Below are 27,865 nucleotides of genomic sequence, written 5' to 3'. Positions count from 1 at the left end.
GGGATTGATAGATGTTTTTCCTTTGATTTTTCTGGGACCCAGGTCAGAACTTACGTGTTTTGGAGGGCAGCTGGCATATCTTTCTTCCATTGAAAAGATATGAACGGGCATGCGCTACTTTGATTTCAACAGCTGCTCTGCTTAAGGCCCTTGGAAGGTTTCCTTTGAACTATGTCTGCATTTAAAATACTTCAACACCTTAGTAAAAGGTGTTGCTCTTACAAAGAATAAACTCAGCCCTTGAGATGTAAAATAACATGTGGATAACATTGTAGCACACAGACAGAAAGGAAAGCTGCAAAAGTAGATTGTCTACTTGCTGCCGTCTCCCTATATTTTAGCACCAAAACCTCACTGATAGTACAACAACCTGGCTATGCTCCAGAGGTGTATGTGCAAAGGGAAGCCTCCTCCCTCATGACCCCCTGGTGTAGGAACACGGAGCTCCAAACGATTTCCGTGCTGCTGAATCAGGCCTCTAGGGTGGCTCTCCTGTTCCTATAGGAAGCAGCATTTGCTGCTTCATCAAAACCCTGCGCCGTGCAGCCAGCCCTCCAGGTTTTGTCTGGAGGATGCTTGTGTGCCTTTGCACACACACAGAAGTAATGAAGTGGCTTGTAAAGGGTCTTGGCTAAATGAACTGGCAGGACAGAGGTGCCCCTGCCATTAATACTGTTTTTAAGGAAAGTATTTCATAATACCTTTGGTATCTTGGTGATACTTTTCTTCTATTCAAAGACCAAAGTATGCTTTTAGTCTCAGCCCATTTTGTCAAAAAAGACCATCAGTGAGTGTAGGACTCAGAATAACTGCTTCTTCACTCCACGTATTTTGCTGTTTTCCTCCCCATTTTCCTTAAGGCAACAGTTGCAAACTGTCATGTCATGCCAGCAGATTTTTTTCCTCACTTCAAGCTAGCAAGACCAAAGTAACACGGAAAATGCCATTGTACTTCCCTTCTGACCTCTTTCCCAATCCTCTGTGCCCCTGGACAAACATAATGCTTGCCAAGGAAGCAAATCCCCTGCTGCCGCTGCTCAGGTGTAACACAGATGGACTCAAAAGAAGAAAAGTAGAGTGTAGATCCTGCGTTTTGGGGTCCTTTCTTCTCTCATTCTATCCGAGAGACTCAGGCAGATCACTGCATGTGTTAAAACACCAGGTCCCTCAACTTATTTCATAGACATCTGTGTTTTTCAAAGATTTTTACAGGAGAAATAATTCTTTTACCTACCATATGTCATTAATGTATTCGCTTCTTTCCTGTTGCTATGTTATATGCTTGTATTTAATTATGTACTTTCTTTCTCATAACTCATCCAGTTCTTCTTTTCTCCAGTAACACATAAATGCTCAATGTATGGTGTATGTCTCTGGTGTCCTGTTGTATTTGATAAGTGAAAGGAGATAAGGGTTTATTATATCTGTTCTTTCTTTCAAGATGTGCATGTTGCCAATTTTGAAATAGTTTTTAAGCTGTGATTGAAATAAATGAAATCTTCTGGAAAGAATCATCACGGCTTACTACTAAATATCAAAATAAAAGCCATCCCATGCAGAGCAGGTTATATTTGGCATGCATCTACTGGCTAAGTAACATATCCGATTTGGCTCTTTGGTTCGGAAAGAGGATTAGCCAATGTCTGACAGCTATTTTTCTATTTGTGGAATATGAGCTTATTCAGTTTTAAGGGCTCTTGTAGGAAATTGGCTTGTACCTGTGTAAAAAGGTTCAGCACAGTATATCATTAATAAAATAGAATTTGTACAGAGGAGGTCACTTCCCAAAACATTTTTTGTGGCATTTGGAAATTTCATGGGGAAACAAAGAAAATAAAACCTCCTCACATATGTAAGTTGGTGTCCCTGGAAAGCATGTAGAGCATTGTGTTGGTTTCATAGCTCTTTGAACAGTGAATAGATGGTTGTTAGCCTTCTATAGCCCCTATATGAATATGACCATGAGCAATCTGTGTGTAGAAGTGTGTTTACATGGTGACTCTGAACAAATCCTTATCTTCTCTCTGAACCTTTTTTCTCTGTGTCAGTGTTTTGCTGCATGGCGAGCATATTTGTTTACTGAACCATGTGTATAGTAATATCATTTGTATTTAACTCTGTCTTTATAACTGTTTGCGCTGCTAGCTGCTACACTGAAGCAACCATGCTGTTCTCAAGGCAGTCAACCCTTGATGATTTAGATGGACCAGACACTGTTCCTAAAACAAGTGAGCGCGCTCGACCTAGGCTTCGTAAAATGCAGAGCATGGATATGTCCTCATCATCAGCTGACAGTGGCAGTATAGTGTCAAGGTGCTTAACTCATGCATGCTTTGTTCACTCATTTACCCATACCATTATACTTACTGCAGTGTACGTAAGTTTGCGTTTGCAGATATGTGGTGTACAGAGTGGTTTGCATGGTTAATGGAAGCTTTACTCCCTTCTGTGTTGTGGCACGATTCTGAGGTTCAAAGTCAGGGTCATAATCTAGGACTCATTTGCTGTTTCACTTCTTATTCTGGTTTTTTTTGTTGTTGCTTTGTTTTTCATCCTTAATTCATATATTCTTAAAAGTTGTTCCATTACATTACACTGGCTGTCTAAAACCAGGCTAAAGTCTGTATTTATTCAGCTAAAAAAGAGTCTGATTTTCAGAGTTACTGAGCTGATGGTTGTTCTTATTAAAATTGGAAGCTGGAAATGAAGTTTCTCAGCTAATCAGTTATCCTAAATATGGACTTAGATGTCTAGTTTTAGAAACTAAGATAGGCAAACACTGGCCCTGCTCTTTCAATTTTTAGTTTTCCCCATATAGGAAAGATTGCTAAATATGTTTTGATTACTTTACCATTGATTTATAGTCTGTGAGGTGTTGGAATTAAGAAAGGAAAAATAGCTATGAAAAGATAGTGAATAATATTAATATCCAGTGCAAGAGAGAACTGTTTAGAGCCATTCACCCACTTTTTAGCAGGTAAAAAACAGGGGTTTGTATGCTGTTGGGAAACAGTGTTTCAGCTAGTATTATAAATACTATAAATATGAAATTGTATGGCATATTAGATCATTCTTTTTCAGCATTTAAAGTGTTTTACAGATTTTTGGTGTTGATCAGTTTTGAAATGATGGGATTTTATGGTTTTGTGCATTTTAACCAGGATGAGGGCTACCGTGAATCATCAAAACACACATCCTAATAATAGTGTTACGCGTTTTAATTAAAAGTGTGCTAGAATTAAAGTGATCTAACGTAGCCACAATAAGTTTGGAAGCAGTGTAAAAGAGAAAGAGATGGAACTTAATTTTTAATTTTGGCAGGAGATGGTAGTGCCAGCTGGCTTTGCCAGTGCCAGTTTTCTTTAAAAGGTTATACTTTAGGCAAAAACATGGCCCCATTCATATCATAGAAGCTGTGTGAAATCTGTTTTTGTCTCTGTTGAGATACAAGAACATGCAGCCAACAAAACACACTGAGTTGATGCCTATTGTCTAACCTATGGAGAAGGACTGGAATGGAGACTAAAAAGAGAAAGAGTGATGTTCGAGGGGAGAGGTGAAAAAATACTTGTGAGGGATGAAAAGGATGAAAGCAAAGCCAAGAAAATATTTTTAAAATTACGGTGTCCAGATTCCCATCTGGAGTCATCAAGCTGCATGAATTTACATCAGCTGAGACTGTTGCAGAGCACAGAGCATTAAGAGAGAAAGTGATTATGGACAAGCAGAGCTGAGAATAAACAAGGTGAACAAGCAGAGAACTGAACAGAGAACAGTTGAAAAAGAAAATAGTTGCATACAGAAGAAAAGCAGGCAGGTAAGGTAAAACTGAAGACTGTATTGAAGAACATAGGGCAATCTAAAGGTAAGCAAGATTCCCTGTTACTGGAACAGTTTCGTAATCTGGATTGTATTTCTCCATGTTAGCAATGTACTTGTTCTTTTATTTGGAATCAGAGTTGATGTGCGTGTTCAGCTCATGTTCCAGTTGTATACAGCACCTGTACGGTGGTTGTTAAAAGCACCATGTTTAGAAGGAACCTCATGGCTGCCTATCATTCACCATGGAGCATGCTTTAAGTAGATGTAATAGCAAGTCCTGATTCTGGTCAGAAAGTGTTTGAACTACTTTCAGAAAGTTGGTGTAGTTTCTCTTGATGATGATATTAATATGACCTTTGCTGGTGTGAAAAGATAGTGAACCACTGTGAGTTCATTGGGACATCGTTCAGGGGGCAGATGGACCCAGATGGTCCATCTGTGTAAGAGGAGATCATGATAATATATTTTCTACCAGATTATATGAACTTTGAAGGCCTGGGAATGCAATGGGGTTGCTGAGCTGTCTGCATAAAGGTACAATTAACAAACTTCGCTTGGTGGTGAGCCTTGTAAGCCTCAACTCTCTCTCTTCGTCCATCCCCAACAGTGAACCTACACAGGTCACCATGCTCTATTCTCGTCAGGGGACGACAGAAACCATTGAGGAGGTCGAAGGGGAGCATGAAGAGGAAGGAGGTCATTCTGCATCAAGGCCGGAGGAAGAGGAGGTGGAAGATTATAGCCTGGGTTCAGAAGGAGCTGTGTATACTCCTGATACCGATGTGCCATTGTACTCCACTGTGGATAGCAATGCAGAAGCTCCACCTTCCTATAGCAAAGCTGTCAGCTTAGAACACCTTCCCTTTGGCTCCCCAGATGACTCAGCTGGTAAGAGCCTCATGATGGTGAGCCCAGACGACAGTCGGACGGACAAACTAACTGATACGATTCTCCCTCCATTGACGCACGAGCTAACGGCTAGTGAGCTGCTTCTGAACAAGTAAGGACCTTTGTCGGGGAAAAATTGTTGGTCCCAGTCTGTGAAGTTTTGTCATTACTTTGTTTTTTTTGCCTCAGAACTAGACTACAGTTTCTGATACAGACCTTGCGCTACGTTTGATTTAAGGGAAGAAGCTCATTTCCTGTGCAGTTATTCTAATTACAGATTTCTAAAATTATTCAAATTCATGTTGGAAAGAATCTCTGCTTTCTCCCCAGATACCATAGCTAATTGTTCCAATTAGCATCGGATTTCTGTGCTGCAATTGTCATGGGGTCAAGGGCTTTTCTAAATATTCCTTGTGGAGAGGGCTTCTCTTCTCCAGGCAGCTGTGATTTCAAATAAGTTTCCTCCAGGGCTATCTGGGAAAACGTTTCTGTTTTAATTATTTTGGATTACTATAAGGGAAATGGACCTTTGGCAGAGTTTTTGTTTAAGCCAGTAGGAGCTGAGGGCTATGTAGAGAGAACACCTTGCTAAGTACTTTCATAAGGGGTAAGATGCTCCCCTCTTTGCCCCTCAGACGCTGTGCTCAGTAGCACAAACAGCATTGAGGTGGGGATGGTACCGCTGCTCTTCTTTCTCTGCTTCCCGGCCTGACTCAGCTAGGGGAGAGCTTCCCGGAACGCATGGACAAAATCTTAAACCATAGAAATGCCTTTCAGCCTGACTACATCTGGAGAGAGAGAGGCTGTGTAGATCTGACTTTGTAGATGCAGTGTCTTTTTTTCCCGTTTTCCATAGTCCTTTTTGCTTTTCAGTGAGATCTCTTCTCGGGCCAGGGCACTCTTTATGAAAAGCAAAGAGAATTGTGAACGTATGTGAAAGTCATATAATGATTTCTTGCTGCCTTTTGTATTTATCTGAGTTAGGTAAAGGGGAGAAGATTGGACACATCTAATGCTCAAGGGCATTTATTATGTTCTGATCTTATGTCACAGGACTATTCATAACGTATGTCTCCTGATGGCCCTCTGGAGTTTCTCCAAATTCCCATCTGTGTTGATAAATCAGCTATGAATCCAGACAGGGCCACACCAGCATGGTGTGATTTACATGAGATATGTTGGTTGGGCAACTGTAGGAAAGCGGTGCTTGTAGAAGTTCTTGGGCCAGACCAACTCTCTGGGTAAATTAAAAAACAGCAGAACAGTGCTTCTAGTTATTTTGCCTGAAATTCTTTTTTTCTGAGCTTAGAATCAGGCTATTTGATTATAATACCAAATCCTCTCTGTTTTTTTTTTTCCATTGAACTCAGCAGCAGAATTTTATACTTTTTCAAAAGGAAAAATAGTAGCAATTTAAAAAGCATCTCTTGTGAAATTAATTTTCATTTCATTTACGGTGCTCTGCTCCTCACAGGATGTTTCATGATGACGAGCTGGAGGAGTCAGAGAAGTTCTATGTGGGTCAGCCTCGAGTCTTGCTTCTTATTTATGCCCTGTACAATACGCTGGTGGCCCGGTCAGAAATGGTGTGCTATTTTGTGATCATCCTTAACCACATGGTCTCTGCCTCCATGATAACCCTGGTGCTTCCCATCCTTATATTCCTTTGGGCCATGCTGTCTGTTCCTCGGCCAAGCAAACGTTTCTGGATGACAGCCATTGTCTACACTGAGGTATGCTGCTGTTTTTGCAACCCCACGTCTAACACAGAAAAGTTAAGTTGTAAGCTTTGCATGGTCTCTTTTCTGGTTTTGACCTCTAGGATCAGGGGCCTTTGGCCCTTCATATTAATATAAATATTTGCTGAAGTCCTCAGCAATTTCTGTGGTATGAAAAGGTCTTGTATGTGTTTTTCTTCATTGCAATGAGCAATATCCTTCCTGGCCTGTAAAGCAGTTATCACAAGAACAGACCATTTGCAAACAGCTACTATATAATTGGTAATCAAGAGACAGTATACACTGCTTGTGGTATCTCAGGTACCACTGAGCATCATCTGTTGGCAAATGTTGATTGACTTTATTACTGAGGAAATGTGAACTGTTGTTCCTCTGTAGCAATGAATATACTTGTTTATCTTCTCATAAAACTGACAAAGTAGTCATATTTCTCCCCTCTTAATGTCACCAGGCTATTATATCTGCCATGCTTATAAAACATCCCAAGTGTCTTGTGTTTCTGAACAGGTGGCCATTGTCATCAAGTACTTCTTCCAGTTTGGCTTCTTTCCTTGGAATAAATATGTGGATTACACAAAAGATAAACCTTACCATCCACCCAATATTATTGGCATTGAGAAGAAAGAGGGTTACGTGCACTATGATCTTGTTCAGCTCCTTGCTTTATTCTTCCACAGATCCATTTTAAAGGTAATCTCAGTTCACGTAGTTTCTTATTTTATATTTAGTTTTTAGTTTTAATTTTTTAGTCACTCAATCCATATAGGGAAGTCACTCATTTGGATATTAGGAAAAATTTCTTCACTGAAAGGGTTGTCAAGCATTGGACCAGGCTGCCCAGGGAAGTGGTTGAGTCACCATCCCTGGAGGTATTTAAAAGACATGTAGATGTGGCACTTAGGGACATGGTTTAGTGGTGGACTTGGCAGTGCTAGGTTTACAGTTGGACTTGATGATCTTAAAGATCTTTTCCAACCTAAGTGATTCTATGATTCTGTGATATCCCAAAACAATGAATTTGTCTTCCCCCTTGTGAACACATGACTGAGCTTAGCAATGCCTGTGATAAATACTGTGACAGAAATACAAGGTTGAAATGCTCTCTTCTTCTTTTTCCACTAGTGCCATGGATTATGGGATGAAGATGAGAAAGGGGACAGCTCCAGTAATAAAGAGGATACTGATGATGAGCTCTCTCTGACAGGAGGCAGGAGAGATTCTTCTGCCTCTTTGAAATCTGTCAATCTTGCGGCATCAGTGGAGTCCATCCATGTCCACTTCCCTGAGCAACAGACTGCCATCAGGAGGAAGAGCTCTAGCAGCATATCACAGCTTTCACACAGGTCCAGCTTCTCCTCACACAGATCTAAGAGAGGTAAATGTCATGGCATTTCTGGTATTTGAAGAGCAAACATTCATTTCCCATAGGATCATCCTGCTGAAACCTTGTGCCGGTTGCTGTGGAGATCCCAGAGGCTACTGAATGCTGCTGCTCCTCAGTGAGGAAATAGGATATGAACCAAAGTATCTTCATGTTTGAACACACTCCAAGCCTTCTTAAAGTTCAAATGGAGAGCCATACTTCATGATTCACTATGTTTTTAAAATGACATTATCCAAAAGCTGGGAAAGGAATGCTCAGTGTGGCCCAGATCCAGAATTTCTGGTTCAGCATAATCTTCAGCTAGAGGGAATGCAAAGCATATGTATTTTTCATATCTACATTTGATGATACTTGAAGTGAGAAAAAGTTTTGATTAGGTATATTGAAGCAGATTACCTATCCCATCTTGTAAAAAGGATGGGCTTACTCTATCCTGAATGTATATATTACCGATTGAGATGGCTGAGTCGGATCAATCAAATACTTGCCTTTATTTCTAGTCTTCTCTTTTTATAGTTATTCATCAAGTTTTGATCTGCCAGCGATTAAACCTTTACTGGATGCTATCAAGATTTTATCATACTGGAAAAAAAGCATAAGAATTCATTTCAAAGCTTCTTTCAAATGTAGGACTCGTATATGGGATGGAAGTCTCGAGATTTATTACTTTCTAGTTTTTGTATTTAAACTTTGATTTTGAATTAGCTTCTCTTTCCCTCCCTTTTTTTTCAGGAAGTACCAGCACACGAAACAGCAGTCAGAAAGGAAGCAGTGTGTTAAGCATCAAGCAAAAATCCAGAAAAGAGCTTCTTATGGAAAAGTTTCGAGAACAAATGATCAAAGCCAAGGCCTTTACAATTAAAAAGTGAGCAATGTGAGGAGCTGTGTGGGTTTGGGGGGCGGTTCCAAACAGTAAAGCAGTGAAACAGCATTTTAAAGAGAGCAGGTTACTACTTCCGTTAATTCAAGGGGACGAATAGGTACATATACAGTTCATTGTATGCAGATGCTTTCGCTCTAAGTCCCACTAGCTGAACATCAGACAAATCAGCAGTTGTTCAAATAGCGTCTGCCTGATAAAAAAGCTAAATATCCTGTGTGAACTTGGTTGGCTATGTATATTTCTACTGAATAAATGCTAATACAGTGGTTTAGAAGCAATCAGAACAAGGGACTGGTGTCTGTGAAGCCCTGTGAAGGCTGTCAGAGTAGATCTTAGATATCTTTAGAAATATTAATCATATCACACCCAGCCATTCTTTTCTTCAGTGCAAGTTACAGTGTTGTTAAATCACATTGCTGTCTATGTTGTTTTAGGACTCTCCAGGTGTATGTGCCCATCAGACAGTTTTTCTACAATCTTATTCATCCAGACTATAGTGCGGTGACTGATGTGTATGTGCTGATGTTCCTCGCAGATACAGTGGACTTCATTATCATTGTGTTTGGATTTTGGGCTTTTGGGGTATGTCACAGAGGCATCTATCTTCAGTAGGATTTACATGCTGTAGATGCTAAGTATCATGTGAGTGTCCTCCTTCCTCGACCACTCTGTTACATTTTCCTTTTCAGAAACACTCTGCAGCAGCAGATATCACCTCTTCATTATCAGAGGACCAGGTCCCGGAGGCATTTTTGGTGATGGTGCTCATTCAGTTTGGTACCATGGTGGTAGACCGAGCACTGTACCTCAAAAAGACTGTCATGGGAAAGGTCATCTTCCAGGTCATCCTTGTTTTCGGAATACACTTCTGGATGTTCTTTATCTTGCCTGGAGTGACAGAAAGGTATAACCCTTATAATCAGACAATGTGGGTTGAATACTGATGCTCTACCAAGTTGTTTGTATTTAAATTCGAGATGGTTATAGCTAAGCTTTGGAATCATGAACAGGTTTCTTCTTGGTCTCATTTCTAAGCAGAATGTTGAAGTGCCTTTCCACAGCAATAACTGTGGCCAACATAAGTTTGAGGAATAATTAATTACATAAGTATGTACAGAAATATTCTCAATTTAGGCCAAAATGCAAGCAGGTGAAAGACAACTTGCCTGTAATTGAGTGATTAGAGCCCTCAGCTGAGGCAATGTTGGCCTCTGATTCGGTTCCCTACTCCCAAGACTGCTGCACGCTGGTTTAGAAGAGCGAGTAGAAAACGTCTCTCTCAGAGTAACTTACAATTTAGTACTTTCCTGGAGTGGATGAACTGTGGATTTAAATCTCTTCAGACTGAGGAATGTCTAAAACCCAAGTCTCTTCTGAAGAGCAAGAGTTCTCCTCCCCTGCTCCTGCCACATGGCTCTGGAGACAGTATGCCGCGTGGTCACCTGCCGCGTGAAATCTTGTATCACATGCCTGGTCAGATTCACCCCCAAATCTAACATTTCTCATTGCATGGCTCAAGGCAGTTATCACCTCAGTCTGCACTGCAGAGGTGTTAAGGTTCCCTCTCTAGTGCTTGGCTAACTCCCCTCTAACTTAGGACTTTAAATTGCCTTGAAGTATTTACCTCACTCCATTGACTATACAGGGAAATTGTGTGGCACCTGGGCACATTACACTTTGTTAACAGTCAAGTTATTTTAGTGGGAAAAAACAGAATAGGTGCATCGTGTAAAGAAAGACTGAAAGGTCTCATTTCCTCTCAAAACCAGAAGTTTTATTTTTCCTCAGTGCAGTAGTAATTGCGCCCCAATTTGAAAAAAAAAAAAAGCATTTTTCAAGTGGATCTCCGATCTACTGTGCATTGAGAATTGATATGAAACTTTTGGCTTGATTTGGTCACTTGAAAGGCAATAAAAGCGTTTTGACTTTTCCTGTGCTTTTATGAAATTTATATCAAGTTGTTAATCTCAAAACTGCATCTGAAACCTCCTGTATTTCTTCTAAGTCAGGCTGATTCCTAGAAGCCCCTGCAAATTTCTTAATGAAAATAGTTTTGCGGAATGTAATTGAAAATATTGGATCATGTTCTGGCTCACAAATCCTGTCCGTCATGAGGCATCTCCTGCAGTTCCACCGTGCTATTGAACTGCAGTCAAAAGTTGCACATGTTCTCCAAGATGGTCAGGGGGATGGAGCCCATGACATGTGAGCAGAGGTTGAGGGAACAGGGTTAGTTCAGTCTGGAGAAGAGAAAGTGAAGAGCTATCTTCAGCTACCTATTAAGAAGGCGTTGAGAAGAAGCTAAGTTCTTTTCAGATAGGACAAGAGGCCACAAGTTGGAAAAAAGGGAAATTCCAGTTAGATATGATGAAAAATCTTTTCACCATGACGGTAGTTGAACACTGGAAAAGATTGCCCTGACAGGTTGTGGGATCTCCATGTTCAGAGATATTCAAAACTTAACTGGACAGGTCCCTGAACAATTTGGTGTAATTAGACCTGATTCGAGCAGGGGAGGGTGAAAAAGATGATCTTCAGAGTTCACTCCAACTTAAATTCCTGTACGAGTTCATGATCTTGGAGGTGTCCCCCTGAACACAAATAGCCATTAAAGCTGCCTAGATTCAGTCCAGATGTCAGCCTTCTGAAAAGCCAAGAGGAGGAGTGTCTACCCAGGGCTCACAGAGGGATGTGCCATCGTGGGGGCTGAGGGCAGACTGGCCTGTGCTGGGCAGCAAGGCACCTCTAGAATCCGGAGGGAGAGGGCACTGCCCCATAGCTCTCACTCTTTGGGAAGCCTATTCCTAGTCTCTCCCCAGTGACCCCGAGGTGACAACAGATGCTGTTTATAGACTTTCTCATCCAGCGTCTTTCAAATACTGTTTTAACCCTGCAGTTGGGTCAGAAACCAAGGGCTTTTCACAGGATCTCAGGAAAGGGAAACTGCCAGGAGCACAAAACATTTCAAGCTAATTTAGTCATACACAGATATAAAGCTCATCATTTTCCTTTATCTGTCTTTTCCATTGCAGGAAATTTAGCCAGAACACAGTTGCCCAGCTCTGGTATTTTGTGAAATGTGTTTATTTTGGCTTATCAGCATATCAGATACGCTGCGGATACCCAACTCGTGTTCTTGGCAACTTCCTCACAAAAAGTTATAACTATGTCAACCTGTTCTTATTTCAAGGGTAAGTCTAGACCTACTGCCCGCCTCCTTTCTTTTGTGAAATAAGGATCTGTTATCATGAGGTGCTGGGGTTATTCATGATTTCTCTTCACAGGCTGCTGGAAATGAGACAGTAAATTTTGCACAGCGCACTCTGTATATGCCATATGTCCCCTGTAGTACACAAAAAAAATCAATTTCAGGAATGCAAATTTCAGAAAAATCAGTCTCCCACTCTGAATCCAGAAGCCTGACATACCAGTCAGCCATTCAGGCCCCTATGAAGACACATTTTTAACACTTCTAGGAAATCAGCTCTGTGAATGGAGACAGGGGCTACTCATTGGGCTAGAAAACAGGTAATGTTATTTGCTCTGCAGTCCCAAAAAGTAGTAAGGCATCAAATCCCAAAGAGATCTTTGGAGCAGGTCTACAGGCTCTATCTCAGCAGGTGAGAAGAATAAAGTGAAAGACAATACACATGAGAAATAAGAGCTATGCATCAAAAAATGTTTCCTTTGTGTATCTTTTGAGAAGTGCTGCACATTTGAAACTCTTCAGGAGTTAGGAGCGTTAGTGCAAGTAACAGGCACAGCGTCACCTCAGAGTGAAAGGCGGTGTTAAGAAGGCATACCCCACCCTCCACTTACGCTGTTACCATGATATTGTGATTAAGCCAGTTCAAAGCATACACATATTTCACAGAAAAGCTGGAATAATTTCACCCTTTTCCCAATATTTTCAGTATGGGCTTGTTGTATTCCAGTAGGAAAAGTTACAGAAGAAAGCTTTCTTCACACGAAATAGTCTTTGTGACCTGGCCAAGCAGAAAAGTGTGGGACTAGTAAAGGGAATGATGCACTTTGAACAGCTGCTATATGCATGTTGGTTTCCTGTTAGCCCACCTTCTGCTGCTGCTTAATCCTGAGTCATAACGCCCAATTCCGTATGCAGCTGAGGACTGCCCACCTACTGCAAAAAAGCCGTGCACCACTTTGTGTAAGGAGGTATAAAACAAATTCCCACCATCCTGTGGAAAGGATGTTCCTCTACTCCGCTCCTAGGTCAGAGGAATTTGGGGATACAAGAAGGAGTCTCTTGTACGTTCCATCAGTGGCTCAATCACAATTACTGGGCATAATGATGCAAAAGCGTGTTTATGGCCTGACAAGGAGATCTAGAGGAACATGAGCTATGGCAAAAGATACCACCCCCAAAACATCAGTACTAGCCGTGCAATCTCAGGTTATGATCGTATTTGTGTTTGCAAAATCTCCCATTAAACTGTCTTTTAACATTGGCTTAATTCTTCCTCTTGTCATATATACACTTACTGTGCTCATTTAATGTGATCCCCCCATTTCTGATGAGTTATCTGCTGTGGTCTCCCTTCAGGTTCCGCCTGGTTCCGTTTTTGACCGAGCTGAGAGCAGTAATGGACTGGGTTTGGACTGATACCACTCTCAGTCTTTCCAGTTGGATCTGTGTTGAAGATATCTATGCTCATATATTCATCCTGAAGTGTTGGCGAGAGTCAGAAAAAGTAAGGAAGCCCCATATGAGTGATCCAGGCCTCCTCTCCCCCATGCAGAAATGAAGAGAAATAATCACGAGTCCCTAAATAATTGGGAAATCCACCATAAAGACAGTTTGTTAGAAGATACACTTGGTGCTCATGTTCAGAAATATTCAGACTATTGGGTACTTCATGTTAGTTGGCAGTCACCGCAAGTGAAATTTCAAATGGCTTCTCTTTTGTGCCTAGCTGATTTTTCCACCATTAACGTGAACTCCACAAGCATGTGCCCACTAGCTTAATTGCATGCCTGAATTTCAAGGCCGAGGTTGAAAGTCCTGGTATTCACACAGGCTCACTTTGTCCATAACAACTAAATGAGTAACCCACAGTAGCAGGGAAACTGTAGGTGAAGAGAAAGGTCAGTAGAAGGAAGAGTTTGTGCCTCCACGGTGTAGGTCCCAAGGACACCAGGTTCATGTAACCGCAGAGGGAACGCAGCTGGCTCCTTTGTCTCGGAAGAGTCCCCGCACATCCAGAACTGAACTGCAGGCCAGATAAACCCACCATTTGTCTGACTGAAATTTCAGCCTCTTTAAATCATTTAAGCTTCGGTTCAAATTAAACTTGCAAATTCTGGATTCCTTATAACCGCTATAAAGATTGCAACCATATGCTTGCTTATTTTGCCAATTTGAAAAAGAAATTAAGCATTCTTTTAAGAGTGACCCAACCACTCAGAAATTGTACATCTGCAATGAAATGGCTGTATTTTTAAGTGTTACTGACGTATTTCTACTTTTATTATAATCCTGTCTCTTAATGGCAATTACTTTCCAAGTATGTCACTTAGATTAACTCAGAGCTGAAGTGCACACAAATCTTGTATATGGGCTTTTTCTGTATGACTTCGATTTCTGCCGTGAATGGATTGTCATGAGAGGCTTCAGGAGTCAGAGAAATAATAATCCAGTTCTACTTTGACTGTCCATCTCCCTGCATTTTTTTACGCTACAACAGGATCACTCTTCATCATATGTAGCGTAGATCTGACGTGGGAAGATTTCCACATCTAAGCTAGCATGTGTCTGCTAGTGCCATGTAGCAAAATAACTACCCATGACTTTATGAGCGTTGTTCAAGGTACTTCGATTCTCCCTGTCTCTCTCTCACATTGAGTGGTATGCCTAAGTACTTTGACTGCTAGAGGCTCTCTAAGCTGTTCTGTAACATCATTGAAGGTGCCTGAACTAATCTCATACAGACAAGTAATATACCCCTGGTGATCTTGATACGATATTTTAATGAAAACAGTATTCTGTAGTGCAAGACAAATGACTTGATACACTGCTTTTGAAAAGTAACTAATTTGTTTTAAATATAGCATTGTATTACAAATTTAATATTCTCCTAGGGCTTTATGGATTCATGTTGTAAAGCAAGAACAATTTCCTGAAAGCCAGATTCCTGGCATGTGTTTGAGGTGCAGTGCAATACAATGCACCTTTATTTTGCGCATGCAGTATGCAGTGCATGAAAGACAGGATCCTAAAACACTGTGCGGAGTTAAATCCTGTAAGAGAATACACCAAAATAAATTACCGTGATGTTAAGGCATTTTACAGGATGATGAAGCTATTAAAGTATTCAACCATGAGGCCAATAACAGAGGGCGGGAATTATGGACAAGGCAGAACAGACGTGCTGTGTGATCTGATTTGAAAAGAGAAGGATAAAAGCAAAGTCACTTTTGGTCTTAGAAGCTAAGAAAGGGAGGAATGTTACATCAGCAGTGTCAAGACTTAAGGAACAGCAACAAAAATTTAAACATTATTTAAATGCAGTTGGTGCGGGATTCACTAGAAACAGATTGGATCAAGCCTGTGAACAACTTTTAGAAATACTGTATGTGAGGTGTGAAATGAATGTGGAGGTAGTGCAATATCGGACAATCCTACTGATGGTGCATGTCAGTTGCTGGCAAACAATTTTTTTTTTTCCCTAAAATACAGTTTGCAGCATTTCAAGCTCTATGAGAGGAATTCTGCCTTAAGGAGCTTTGAGATAAAACTTTTTGGAAGGGCAAATACAAGAAAGTGTATCAGTTTTTTGAACAAATTGTTGTATCACTGTTGCTGCTATTATTTTACGTTTGGTTCCTGTGAGTTCATGCTTGCACTCATTCAGACAAAAATTTCAAATTACCCTACACAGTTTTTCCCTTCTTTATGGTTGTGAAGAATCAAAACCACAGAGTTTTACAATATTTTTCACACCAGACACACACTTGACATGGATTCATTTGGCACTTTTCTCTGTTGTCACCAGAAATTCAGTGTCTGTGCAGGTTTGGCTAAAAATCTCAAAATAAGTGGCCTGACAATGGGTAGCAAATTACCACAGAAGATGGGAAGCCTTGAGGTCGTTACATATTCACCCATCAAATCATACCAAGTGTACCTCTGGTAGAAGAGACATTACCATGTTGCTGTTTGCTTTTGCAGAGATATCCCCAACCAAGAGGCCAGAAGAAAAAGAAAGTTGTGAAGTATGGAATGGGTGGCATGATTATCGTCTTGCTGATTTGTATTGTCTGGTTCCCACTGCTCTTCATGTCTTTAATCAAATCTGTTGCAGGCATCACCAACAAGCCTCTAGATGTATCAATCACAATAACTCTAGGAGGTTATCAGGTAAAAAAGAAGAAAGACTAAAAGCAAACTCTGTTTTTACACTGTATTTCCTTGTGCTATTTCTTATTCCCTTCATTGAATTGAACTCTCCTGTCTTGTGCAAGAGATTGGGCAAGCTCCCACAAATGATCCTTTTGGGTTTAAAACCACGTCAGTTTATCACTGATGTAAAACATTGTCTTCATTTGCAAGTTACAAAACAGAACCTACTGGCAGTGAAATCTGAATAAATTATCCTACGTCAGGTACACTCAGATAACTGCCTACAGGTCCACATGGTAAATATAAGATAATTGGAGGTAGCTTGCTTCTCAGTGGAATAAGATCGTAACCTTCTCCTGTTGAATTGAGTGCCATAATTGTCTTGGACTGTGATGCACAGGATGCTGTACTGTGTGTGTAGCAGTTGATGTGAAGTAAATGTGACAACTGTGTGTTCTTTTGTCTCCCAGCCTATTTTTACAATGAGTGCTCAACAGAGTCAGCTCAAGGATTTGAATCAGACTGGTTTCAATGCATTTCTGGGAAGCTATAGGGGTAACACTGTAAGTGAAATGTAGAATACCTCATTACTTAAAAATGTGTGCATGTTTCCATGGAGGCCTTTTGTGAGTTTTGTTTGTGTAGTTGTAAGTGGTCAGCAGCGCTGCCATCATTTGGAAGATGTTTCCATAAAGAGGGTTTGCACGAGTAAAGGTTTGGATAAATCATTTGTCAGGACAGGGCTGGGTTATGGTGAGACAAGTTACCATTAATCGAGACATCTTTGCACAAAATCATGGAAGACAGAAACCCTAGTTGTCCTGTCGCCTGAATAAAAACCTCCCCTCTAAATGACACAAACCTTCAGAAGACGTGGTGCTGTTGGTGTACTGCCAAAACAAATGTGCGGTGGGGACACAACAGTGTTGGCACTTTTAAGCCCCGTGCTCCTTCCTATGGCACACACAGCTTTCATCTCCCCATGAGGAGATGTGGCGCTGTCAAAATAAAGTGTCTGTGGCCTAAAAAAGTTTTGACATTAAAATGTCAAAACATAAACATTTAAACATAGTCTCACTATTTCATGGTGCAACATGCACAAAGCTATCACGAGTTTGTACAGGAAAAAGACTAGTAATTAGTAGAAGCTGTTGCATTACTAAAGTAACTGGGGTTTGATCAGATATAACTTTAAAAGAAGTGCTTGCTTCTAGCCCATTCAAGAATTAGCATTTTTTTGTATTAGATCCTACCAAATAGCCCATGTATTATAGCAGTAATATTGTAATCTTAATCCACTTTGGAAGCCACCAGTTTCAAGTTGACTTATCCTTTGCAGACATCTTTCTATGCAGAAAGATGCTTAACACAAGAGAGAGTAGAATTTTAACTTAAGTTTGAATAGACTCTACAGAGTTTACCTGATGAACTTTCAGACTCACTTTGGCCTACATGGCCATCGTTCTTCAAACAGCAGGGCCATTTTTGTTTTGCCTTCTTAGCTTGACTATACTTCATTTATTCCCTTCCCATCTAAAGCCCCAGTTGGTACCTGAGGAAAACAATCGGTGCAAACCACTGCACTTACAATAAATCAAACATTTACAATTCTGCCTGACTGGGAAATGCGGCTCTGTGTCTTGTGAATACCACCGCACTGAAATTTTCTTTTCCTCTTCTGCACCTACAGGCTGCTTTGCAGTTTCTAGAGGGCTATGGAAAAGAAGATATAACTCTAGCAGATCTAGAGGGAAATTCAAACTCTTTGTGGACCATCAGCCCTCCCAGTAGAGAGAAAATGATACAGGGACTGCTGGATTTCTCAGCTGAGTTCACTGTAGTTCTTTCATGGAGCATTCAGAGGTAATTAACATGGCTGTTATGAGGTTGATGGATCATTTGCCAAGCGTTCACTCAGCACAATAGTTCCACGCTGCATTTTTGGTTTAGTTTTTCAGCAGTTGTACTACAGAGAAAAAAAAACCTGAAAGTGGGAGGGAGAGAGACAGAGAGAAGTGACCTTTGTTACCCAGGAAAACATTTGTTGCCTGCAGTTCTCAAAAAATAAAAAGAGAAGTGGAGCCACTTCCAAGTACATTATTTAAAAAGGCAGGGTGGAGTTTGCAATGGGACTTGAGGGGAAGGAGGAAAAAGAAAGAAAATTTTAGCCAGTTTTAGATGGAGATGTTCAAATAAACTGCCCCAAACAACAACCTGCTTAGCATTTATGGGGACTGAATACTTAGACCTAGTTAAGGCAGAAAAACTATGAGGAAATACAAACACCAAAGTGCTCGGTCCTCTTATTAAGGGAGTCTGGAACTGACACAAACTATTTTTTAAATACACATACACTCAGAGACTTTGTTACGCAAATAGCATAACAATGGCACAGATCCATTTTGTCGAGACCTTTGCCTCTTCACTTGTGGTTCCTTTGGCCTCAGTGAACTATTACTTTACAACGAAGTTTTTGCAAGAGACAGCCTAGAATATAAAGTAGTTGCATGCAGGCTAGAGCACACCCGGTCACCGGCGTGGTTTGTTGGCTACTCTCTGCCAGCTGGGATCCCTGTAGACTGCTGGATTAAATTGGAGTTAAGTCATTGCTCCGTGGAAATTAAGTACCTTTGCAGCCCCAGTATCTACCTGTTTTGTTGGAAGTAGACGCTGGATTGTTACAGCAATCCTCAGCAAAAGACTGCACAGGAAGCAGGTCAGCTGAATCACTGTGGGAGCTCTGAACATACTGGGTCAGTCCTTCCACAGTCAAAAATAGGCTTGGAGTGAATCTGCACCCTTAATTCAACTTTATTTGACCCCCCCTTATTTTCCTGGAAGCATACAGTATTAGCTAGTGAATTGCATCACTCCATCATTTGTGAACCTTGTATTAATTTTAATACTGCTACTCAGTTTGCCCATATGCTTGCATAACTACAAACATTCATACACTAGTTGAAAGAGACCTTTTTCACCCTCAAATTATATCCTGTGGATTACATTGTGACTGTGAATGACTGAAAGTGGTAAAGACTTACCACAGTGACCTTCCACTTTTTCCTCTGTAAAGGGAAACTGCTGTCTTTCATCTGGGCCAGGAGACCACAAGCAGCTGTAAGATGAGCCTTTCGTGTCGCTCAGGCAGCATACGTGCTTTCTGCCTTTGCACATCATCTGCCGGAGATGTTTCTCTGCAGCCCCCAGCAGCCCAGGAGCTGCCTCACCCAGCTGCTGCATCCCGAGCGCAGGGCATGGCACAAGGCGTTGTGCGAAAGCTGATCCTGCCCCAGCTGTGTTCTGCAGCTGGCGTGAAGACTGGGGGGAGGCACGGGGGTCCTATCAGCCTGTTAGCCGCACGTTTCTGCTGGGCTGAGGTGGGGTTTTAGGAAGCTGTAGCTGACTGCAGCGTCCTTAGCTGCCCTGGCACAGAATGTGTGGTAACGCAGACGGTCCTGTTGCCTAAAGTCAGAGCAGGCACGCTCCCTTTCCCAATTTTTTTTGACTGACGTAATGAGCAAAATTATATTAATCTGTCATCATTGTCCTGTAATACATACAAAGGCATAGTCAGTTAGAAAAATACACCTTTAAGGCTGCTACATATCCTCCGTGGGAAAACACACCACCTCAGGTAGAGGTAGCATGATGCTTGCTTTAGCAAAGACTGGGATAGCCAGGGTCAGTGCAGTTAGACTAGTTAGACAACTAGCTCTAGCATTCAGCAAACAAGTGTTTAGGTTATGCTCTCATTGTAGGTTGACAATGTGTCTTCCCTTTTACTTACAACAGAAATCTCACCCTTGGTGCCAAAGCCGAAATAGCATCAGATAAACTTACCTTTGTCCTACCAGAGAACACCAGAAGAGATATTGCTACAATGATGTCTGGACAGCAACTGGAAAAGGTGTAAGTTATTTTCTTTGCCTATTTATATGCAACCATTCCCTTTTTAAACCTAATTTCCTAAGGAGGTCAGGCATGTGCAACTGTATCATTTGTCTGCCCATCTATCCCCCTCTAATAACTTTGGAGCCTTGTTCACAGAGGCCAACAGCGTTGAAGTCACATAATCGTAACATTAAAGGTAAAAGCTTATTTCCTATGATAAATGTAGGCTGAGAAGACCATGAACACTGGAACACCACCAACAAGCATGGTGAAGCTATTAGTTACTTTTCTTTGATTTATTGGATAAGCACAAGTTCATTACAGTATATTCACAGTTGAACTCTCCTTTGAGTTACTTCAGTTCAACTTGATCTGAGGATGTTGTATTGATGACTTTTTTGTTCTAAATAACCATCCAGACTGTATTTCTCATTGTTATTCTTGAATAGTATTAGATTGGCAAGGAAGTGTTAAATCACTGCGGTCAAAGGGTAACATCTGCAGTCGTTTCTGACATCAGATCTTTTCCTGTAATGGAAATTCGCAAGGCAGAAAGAGCATGCTCTTCATATGAATATCAAACATTATTCTATGGATATAGCCTTATAGCATTAACAGCAGTGGTGCCTCCTTTCAGATTTGAAAGGAGTCTGGCTCTTCCTTTTCCGCCTGCTCACTGGGGATTACTTTACAGCAGTAGTCTCTAAATACTGCTAAGCCAACACGTCATCCCTGAAGGCCACCTGATCTGATTTGTGGCCACAAGAGTTGAAAAGTTAAAGCTGAGGCCAACTGGGATAGTGAAAACTCTGAGAGGTTCATATCTGTTAGTAGGTGGAAATGAGATTTGTCTTTTCTGTGCACAGCTATTTTTCTGCACCCACGCACACTTGTACATCCAAACAGACTGCTGTTGCACATCTGATCATTGCATTTAAAAAATATTTTACGCCTCTTTTACTTTTCTGCTGTGTGACGATACGAGAATATTTCCTAACGTGATGTAGTGCCAAGGAGGGTAGATTTTGCTCTTTTGTGGGAGGAGGTAATTAATCCGTAATTCTCTCTTTGCAGGAGGCAAGCAGTAACATAGAAGATATACCTGCATTTGCCTGTGTTGCAATAATACTGTTGATTTAAGCTTTTTTTACTTTGTCATAAAGGAAGAATGGTTGTGGCAGCTAGTAGCCATTTGACTACTTCAGCAGGGAGCTTTCTGCCACCGCCTCTGCTGGGACAACTTAGCTGCTGAGCTCTTACCTATCTTTTGGGCCTGCTGGAGTGGTCAGGAGGGATTTTAAATTGGCCATCTCTGTTCTTCCTCAGCCTGGTGTATGCAATGTAGCAAAGTGTCACAGGACTTCCCTGAGAGCTTCCCTTCCCTAGAATTTTTCAGTCATTTGAGGAAAAAGTTAGGACAGTATCTCTGGTTTTAATGAAATGTCTCTCTCTCTGGATGCTGGTAATTTATTCCCACTTAAGAGGATTTAATTTTGAGTCCAGTGGAAGAACTTTTACAAAATCTTTCTTTTTAAGTTTGAAATCCTCCCACAAACTGTGAAAATATTTCCCAATGAAAGATTCTGGCAAAAATTCTCACTCTTTTCAGGTGTTACTATTGAAACATCTTGCAATTCTGAAGTAATAACTGTTCTCACCACATATTTTTCTAGCTACATATTTTTCTAGCTTGTTTACTACCGGTGATGTGCTGCCTTTCTTTGTGCTGCTTATATAGCAGACTATAAAAGCAGCTTTGTTAAACAGGGGGACAAAATATAAAGTCTACTTTCCTTGCAAACACACACGCCCCAGGTGTGTGGGATTCGTGGCGTGTGAACGGCGACATTGTGGATGGAGCTCCCTGCTGAAGTACTGACAGAACATAGTTAATAAATCCAGCTAACTTTCAGATGTGACATCTGAACACTATAAAATCATAGCTTAAGCCAAGAATTACTGGGAACTGTGTATAGCCCTGTTAGGTATTTCTAAATTATTTTAGAGTTATAAAAATATGAAATATTTGCTTTCTCATTTTTTCCAGAACATTAGAGACAGTTTACCCGTACTACATCAAGGCTCCTAGTGATTCTCTGGCAAAACCCATAAAGCAGCTATTGACAGGTATGTGTCCAGACCATGGAAAACAGAGTATGGCTGAAAGAAGTGCAACACAGCACTCGCACATTCACTGAGCTGTTATGAGGCACCTCAGGCTGAAATGCACTTACAATGGTTTCTACCTGGTGCCTGCAAGCTTGGGGAAAGATGAGGTAATGCAGTATAAGGCAGAAAATGCATCTGAATGTATTTTAGCTTTGTATTTAACAGTAAGGACTCTAAGGATGAAGTCCGGCTTCTTTTCTTCAAGTCTGCTTTCAGGAACTGCTTTCCCTTGTTTTCTGAGGAAGTGATGACAAGTTTCCCTTCTCTGCATCTCCTGCTACCTTACCACAAACAGTCAGTAGTGCTGCAGGCCTGCAAATGTAGCTCCTCAGCTTAAATAATGACACGGAATGATTTTTTTTTAGCTATTCCTTCCTTATTGGCTACAAAGAATCCAGTTTAGATAAATCATTGAATGTCAGACTGCTGTTACCCAGGCAGAACACACACAGGTACTCACAGACATGCAGAATACATGCACGCATGTGCACATATGCGCATGTGAAAAACCTGTTGGGTTGGAAGAGTAGGAACAAGTCTTTATCTGAGAACACTTTGCTCAACAGAGGTTAAATTTGGCACTCGGGAGTAGTAGTAGTACTATGCAGTACGTTACTGTACTACGTAGTACATTACTGTTCAAGGTTCAGTGAGCATGATTAGATTAATTGGGAAAAATAATTCCTGAGGCTGAACCTAGCTCTATGAGTAGCAATAAGTTATGAGTGCTTCACTGTCATTAGTCAGGTCCTGTCCTAAAGAACTCTTAATCTGAGATTCTTCAAAAGGGCTTTAATGTATACACTGCTAATGTATGTTCCCCAGAAATCATGAGGGCCGGAGTTCACCTCCTGTCTGTGTGATCAGTATGCATAATAGGATAGTATGCTTTTCTTGATACAAGAGAATAACATCTTTTGTACCAAGACATAAATGATTTACAGTGGTAGTTTCACTTTGACATATAGAAGCTGACCACTATCCCTCCAAGTTAAATGTGTTTCTTTAGGCCTGAAATGCAGACATGCTGACTGTCATTGATACTTTGGCCTGAAAATATTGAAATGATTTGACAGTTGTACAGAAGAAAATGTAGGTGACATGAAACATTTTATTTATTTAATGCACATTCAGATGAGATTTGCAGAAGGAAAACCACAGAAGTCTAGATATTATACTTTTATACACGTATATGTAAAATGGGTTTTAGGAGAATTACAACCAACCTTTACTCCTACATTGTTCAGTCATTTTATCATGCAGATGTTTGAAGTATCTGACTCAAAACAGTTTGACTTTTGCAATTCTTGGTATATATATTAACATTTCTTTTTTTCAATAGACTGCAGATGGGAAAACATTACGGTTTCCCTGGTCAAAAATGTGTCCGATGAGGGAGTTCGTGAGTGGTGGGTTTTGAATCAGCTTGGAAAAAGATACAAAACATCTGAAGAGAGTCTTGAACTCTTCATATTCAGTGATAAAGTCAGTCCACCAAGCCTTGGATTCTTGGCTGGTTATGGGTAAGAAGGAATCTTTATGTAAAATTAAAATAATGTAGATGAGATAGAAGTAGAGATGACTTTATTTGCCGGTTTTGGGGTTTTACTTCCTTTTTGTTGTAGTGTTTGAACATTAGAACATTTTGAAAAGGGGTTTTGTGAGATTTTCAAATTCATGTCTATTAATGTTATCTATAGAAGGCGTCATATTTGTAAGGAATGATATTACCCTTGATACCTGCTCTCCAGTGGGAAAAAAGGCAGAAGCAGCCTTTGCACCAATTTCCTGTTGAAGTGAAATAATTTAAAAGATGTTAGTTTAGCTACAGGTCAAGTTCTGCCCAAACTCTGCCCAGTTTTGGCAGCCTTCCCAATCTCGTAGCCAGGACCCTGGGTGTGAAACCGTTACGACATACGTCTCCACAGACAGAGGAAGGCAGGAGACTGTGCCTGCCCGGGAGTTGTGCCCTTCTGGCATGATTTTGGAGAACTCCTCATAGGAGGATTATCAGGGGAAGACAGGTAAACGTTAGTCTGTCACCAGTTACATGTACTTTAATTAAAAATGTTAGATATGAAATCTGACAGATCATTTGCCTTTAGCAGCCAGCAGTTGTCAGATTTCCCATTGTGACTTCCAAGCTGTAGCAGACAGGACGCGAGACCGTCAGCGACTGGCGTTAAACCATTTAACTCAGCAGCCTCAGCTGTTTATGTTCCCAAATTTCTGTGGTGTTTGAAGAGACCTTATTTTCCTTCATCCTGCAGCACAGCAGAAACAAGATCCTAATTAGAAATTAATGTTCACTCAGCTGACAGACTACACTTAGCCGCGTAGATGAGCTCCCTCACACTTGGCTGACCCTTTTTCAAGGCATGATTTGAACTCTTTCCTTTCTTTCTTTTCAGCATCATGGGACTGTATGCCTCGGTTGTCCTGGTGATAGGGAAGTTCGTCCGTGAATTTTTCAGTGGGATCTCTCACTCCATCATGTTTGAGGAACTACCCAATGTAGACCGAATCTTGAAGTTGTGTACTGACATTTTCTTAGTGCGAGAGACTGGAGAACTGGAACTAGAAGAAGACCTGTATGCCAAACTAATATTCCTGTATCGCTCACCAGAGACTATGATCAAGTGGACTAGGGAAAAAACTAATTGATCTCTTTGGTGTCACACTGCGAATCAAGTTGATTTCATCTGAATTTTAAAGGAAAAAAAAAAGCACAATATTCTCTTAAGAGCTAAGCCTTTTATAGTTAGGTAGCAATGATTTTTCACTGAAGGAGTCCTGGAAGCTACGGCCTTAGGAATCCATGCTGCCTTTCCAATTAAGGATCAACAGTGGAGAAGGTTGGATGATTTGTTGTTTTTAATGTGCCACTCCTCTACTACCTGGGGACTGCTTTGTAATTTAATCAACGAAAAGTTTGCATCTTTGTCTGGCTAATTTAATTTTCCAGACGATCATTACAACTTAAAGAGAAAAGAAAGGAGTGAACCCTCAGATGACTCCAGTGTACCTTCTTAACCCTTTCTGGAGCCATACAGATTGGATTGTGCAATATGCTGTTGTACATCACTGACTTTCAAGCTACAGTAATGGGACGCTGTCTAGCCTTCAGGACACCCAAGACCCAGGGCCGCAGTGGGAACTGAAGACATTCTAGCCATACCCATTTGTAGAAAAGCAGAGGTTCTGATGTACAAAGGACACTGTGGACAAGCCTCTGTTAGCAAAAAGAAAACAAGTAACAATCTCTTTAAATGCCTTATTTTATTTGTACAGTCACAGAAGACATTTCCACCAAACATCAATGACTTTTCTCAGGAAAAAAAAAAGCAACTGAAACTTGACACTTCGTCAAGGTTAACTAATGGCTAGAATAATTATGGTGAATTATTGGGGTGTTCTGCTGGGCAATTCTCTTCAAAATTACTGCTTTCCATTAGATGAGAAAAGAAAGTGAATTCAATGATCTAAGGAGCTACTTCATTTCTTATAACCCTTTAAAGACTGAATAGTGTGTGCTTCTCTCTGCTCCCTGTGACATGCTTTTTCCCATTTCGATGATTTAAGGCAATCATTGTTTTGCTGTTAGCTGATATTCTTCTTCCAGTGTTTCAGGTATACGAAAATGTTTACATATTCCAAGTCACATTTTTACATCTGAGACGGGTTTTTTTTAAGTTCCCAAATATAGACAGACATATGAGCTTGAAAAATGGCCTTTTTCTTAAATTACTATTATTAGTGACACAAATGGCTCATTAGAAAACATTGTAGCATGAAAATTTACAATTGCAATGTAGGTTTCATTCCATGTTAAAGAAATCATCAAGAAAAAAAAGTCATTGAGTGGGTAGGGTATGTTAAAAGGGTATACTGTGTAGTTTTGATTCAGTAATGACTTAAAATAAAGCACATGTTGCAAAGTCATTTTAGAAGTATTTTTTCCTCTGCCTTTTTACATGAAATGGGAAAAGTTTGACATTCTTCTAACTCTGTGACAAATAAATCTCTTTCTTGTAGTTAGCTGCTATTTATTATATGAATGATTAGTTAATCACCGGAAAGAAACTAATACGACATAATTTGCTGGCACATTTTACTGCAGAACTTCATAAAACAGCACAACTAAATGAAGTTGCAACATACTCTGCTGAGTGCTTCCATGACAAATGCTGTCACATCCATTCTATACTGTGAAAACTAACATTTTGAGCACCACGAAGTGCACAAAATAAAAATTGCTTCATCATATTGTAACAATAAAATCATTTGGTGACTGGAACTCACTGGAAGACAACCTGATTTCCTCTGAAGTGTAATGGAAAGGTGTCTGCTCATACAGCCAGGCAGCATTCCCTGGTGGAGAGTTTTGCTCCATTTCTTCCATAGGACCTGTGAATGATAATCAAAATATACAGGGCAGCCCTGACATAGGATCCGACAGGGACGCTAACATGTCCTTTGTGGTTAGATGGATCCTCACCTGGGTGTTCAGTGATTTTAAGGAGAGCAACACTGGAAGGAGAAGTGTGAAGGGTGTAACGTGTTTCTAAAGGTACCAGCCAGCAGAACCATGCTGGCCACAGTTGGTCCTGGCTCCCTTCCTGGTTCCTTCTCTTTAACAGGCACTTCCTTTCTGGTGAGAAAAATCTATCTGCAGAATGAGCTGTACAGTTATTTGGGCTTTGCAGAAATGTGCTGCTCTTTCTTTCATGGATTGATCAAACTTTGAAAATAAAAGGATTCTTCTGTTGGTTTTTTATTTATTTTTTTTAAAACATCCTATAGTCATATGGGTGACATGGACTGGATAGCTAACCACAACAAGTGAAAAGTGTACTGCTGATGACCGTCCTTTGAGGCCAACCGTCCAGATAAAGTCGAACTGGTAGCCAGTTTCTAGGGGTATTCTTTAGGGAATCAATATTGGGGCCAGTACCATCTAATGTCTTTATTAACAACTGGAGGACACGACAGAGTGCACTTTCAGCAAGTTTGTGGACCACACCAGGTCTGGGTCTGGGGAGGTTTGTGATAACCTAAGCGTGTCAGCTGCCCTCCTGGGGCATGGGGTGGGCAGTTGTACAGGGAGGGCAGGACTGCCTTTCAGGGCGGACCTCAAGATGCTGGAGAAATGAGCTGCCAGGTACTTCATGAAGTGCAACTAAGACAAATGCAAAGTCCTGCATCTGAGGCAGACTAACCCCATGCAGCAATTCAGACTAGGTAGGTGAGTAGGGAACAGCTTTACAATAAAAGGAGCCAGGGCCGGGGGTGGGAGTTGCATATATATCAGCAGTGTGCCCTTGAGGCAAAGAAAACCAACAGCACCTGGGCTGCATTTACAAAAGCACAGCTGAAAGTCAAGGGAATTTATTAGTCCCCTCTATTCAGCACTTGTGAGACCACATCTGGAGAACTGCGTGCAGGTTTGGGGTCTCCAGTGCAAGAAAGACACTGACATACTGGAGCGAGTCTGGCAGCGGGCTGGAGGACACGACGTGCGAGGAGGGGCTGAGGGAGCTGGGCTTGTTCAGCCTTAAAAAGGAGAAGTCCAAGGGGAGAGCTTATTGGTGTCTGCAGCTACCTGATGGCGAGGTACAGAAAAGGTGGAGCCAAGCTCCGCAGAGCTGCGTGATAGATCAAGAGGCAACAGACACAAGTTGCAACAAGGGAGAGTCTGATTAAATAGAAGGAAAATTGTTTTCACCGTG

The 27,865-nt window shown here is 41.0% G+C and overlaps 1 protein-coding gene across 1 annotated transcript in view; it reads left to right on the top strand.

Annotated features, from left to right (window-relative positions):
- Window positions 1-26,898, top strand: part of PIEZO2 (piezo type mechanosensitive ion channel component 2) — a 324,199-nt gene extending 297,301 nt beyond the window's left edge. Inside the window, exons 39-55 of the mRNA XM_076329988.1 lie at window positions 2,146-2,313; window positions 4,430-4,822; window positions 6,185-6,443; window positions 6,957-7,139; window positions 7,572-7,824; window positions 8,566-8,698; window positions 9,151-9,298; window positions 9,406-9,620; window positions 11,749-11,907; window positions 13,281-13,428; window positions 15,906-16,094; window positions 16,547-16,639; window positions 17,767-17,939; window positions 19,869-19,985; window positions 22,015-22,094; window positions 23,479-23,659; window positions 24,548-26,898. Coding sequence (XP_076186103.1) covers window positions 2,146-2,313; window positions 4,430-4,822; window positions 6,185-6,443; window positions 6,957-7,139; window positions 7,572-7,824; window positions 8,566-8,698; window positions 9,151-9,298; window positions 9,406-9,620; window positions 11,749-11,907; window positions 13,281-13,428; window positions 15,906-16,094; window positions 16,547-16,639; window positions 17,767-17,939; window positions 19,869-19,985; window positions 22,015-22,094; window positions 23,479-23,659; window positions 24,548-24,800 — 3,145 coding nt within the window. The 3' untranslated portion in view covers window positions 24,801-26,898. The remainder of the gene's footprint in view (window positions 1-2,145; window positions 2,314-4,429; window positions 4,823-6,184; window positions 6,444-6,956; window positions 7,140-7,571; window positions 7,825-8,565; window positions 8,699-9,150; window positions 9,299-9,405; window positions 9,621-11,748; window positions 11,908-13,280; window positions 13,429-15,905; window positions 16,095-16,546; window positions 16,640-17,766; window positions 17,940-19,868; window positions 19,986-22,014; window positions 22,095-23,478; window positions 23,660-24,547) is intronic.
- Window positions 26,899-27,865: the final 967 nt, after the last annotated feature.

This window comes from Aptenodytes patagonicus, chromosome 2 (assembly GCF_965638725.1).
Source record: "Aptenodytes patagonicus chromosome 2, bAptPat1.pri.cur, whole genome shotgun sequence".
Taxonomy (NCBI): domain Eukaryota; kingdom Metazoa; phylum Chordata; class Aves; order Sphenisciformes; family Spheniscidae; genus Aptenodytes; species Aptenodytes patagonicus.
The sequence above is the reverse complement of the archived record's forward strand: the minus strand, read 5'-3'. Positions and strand labels throughout refer to the sequence as shown.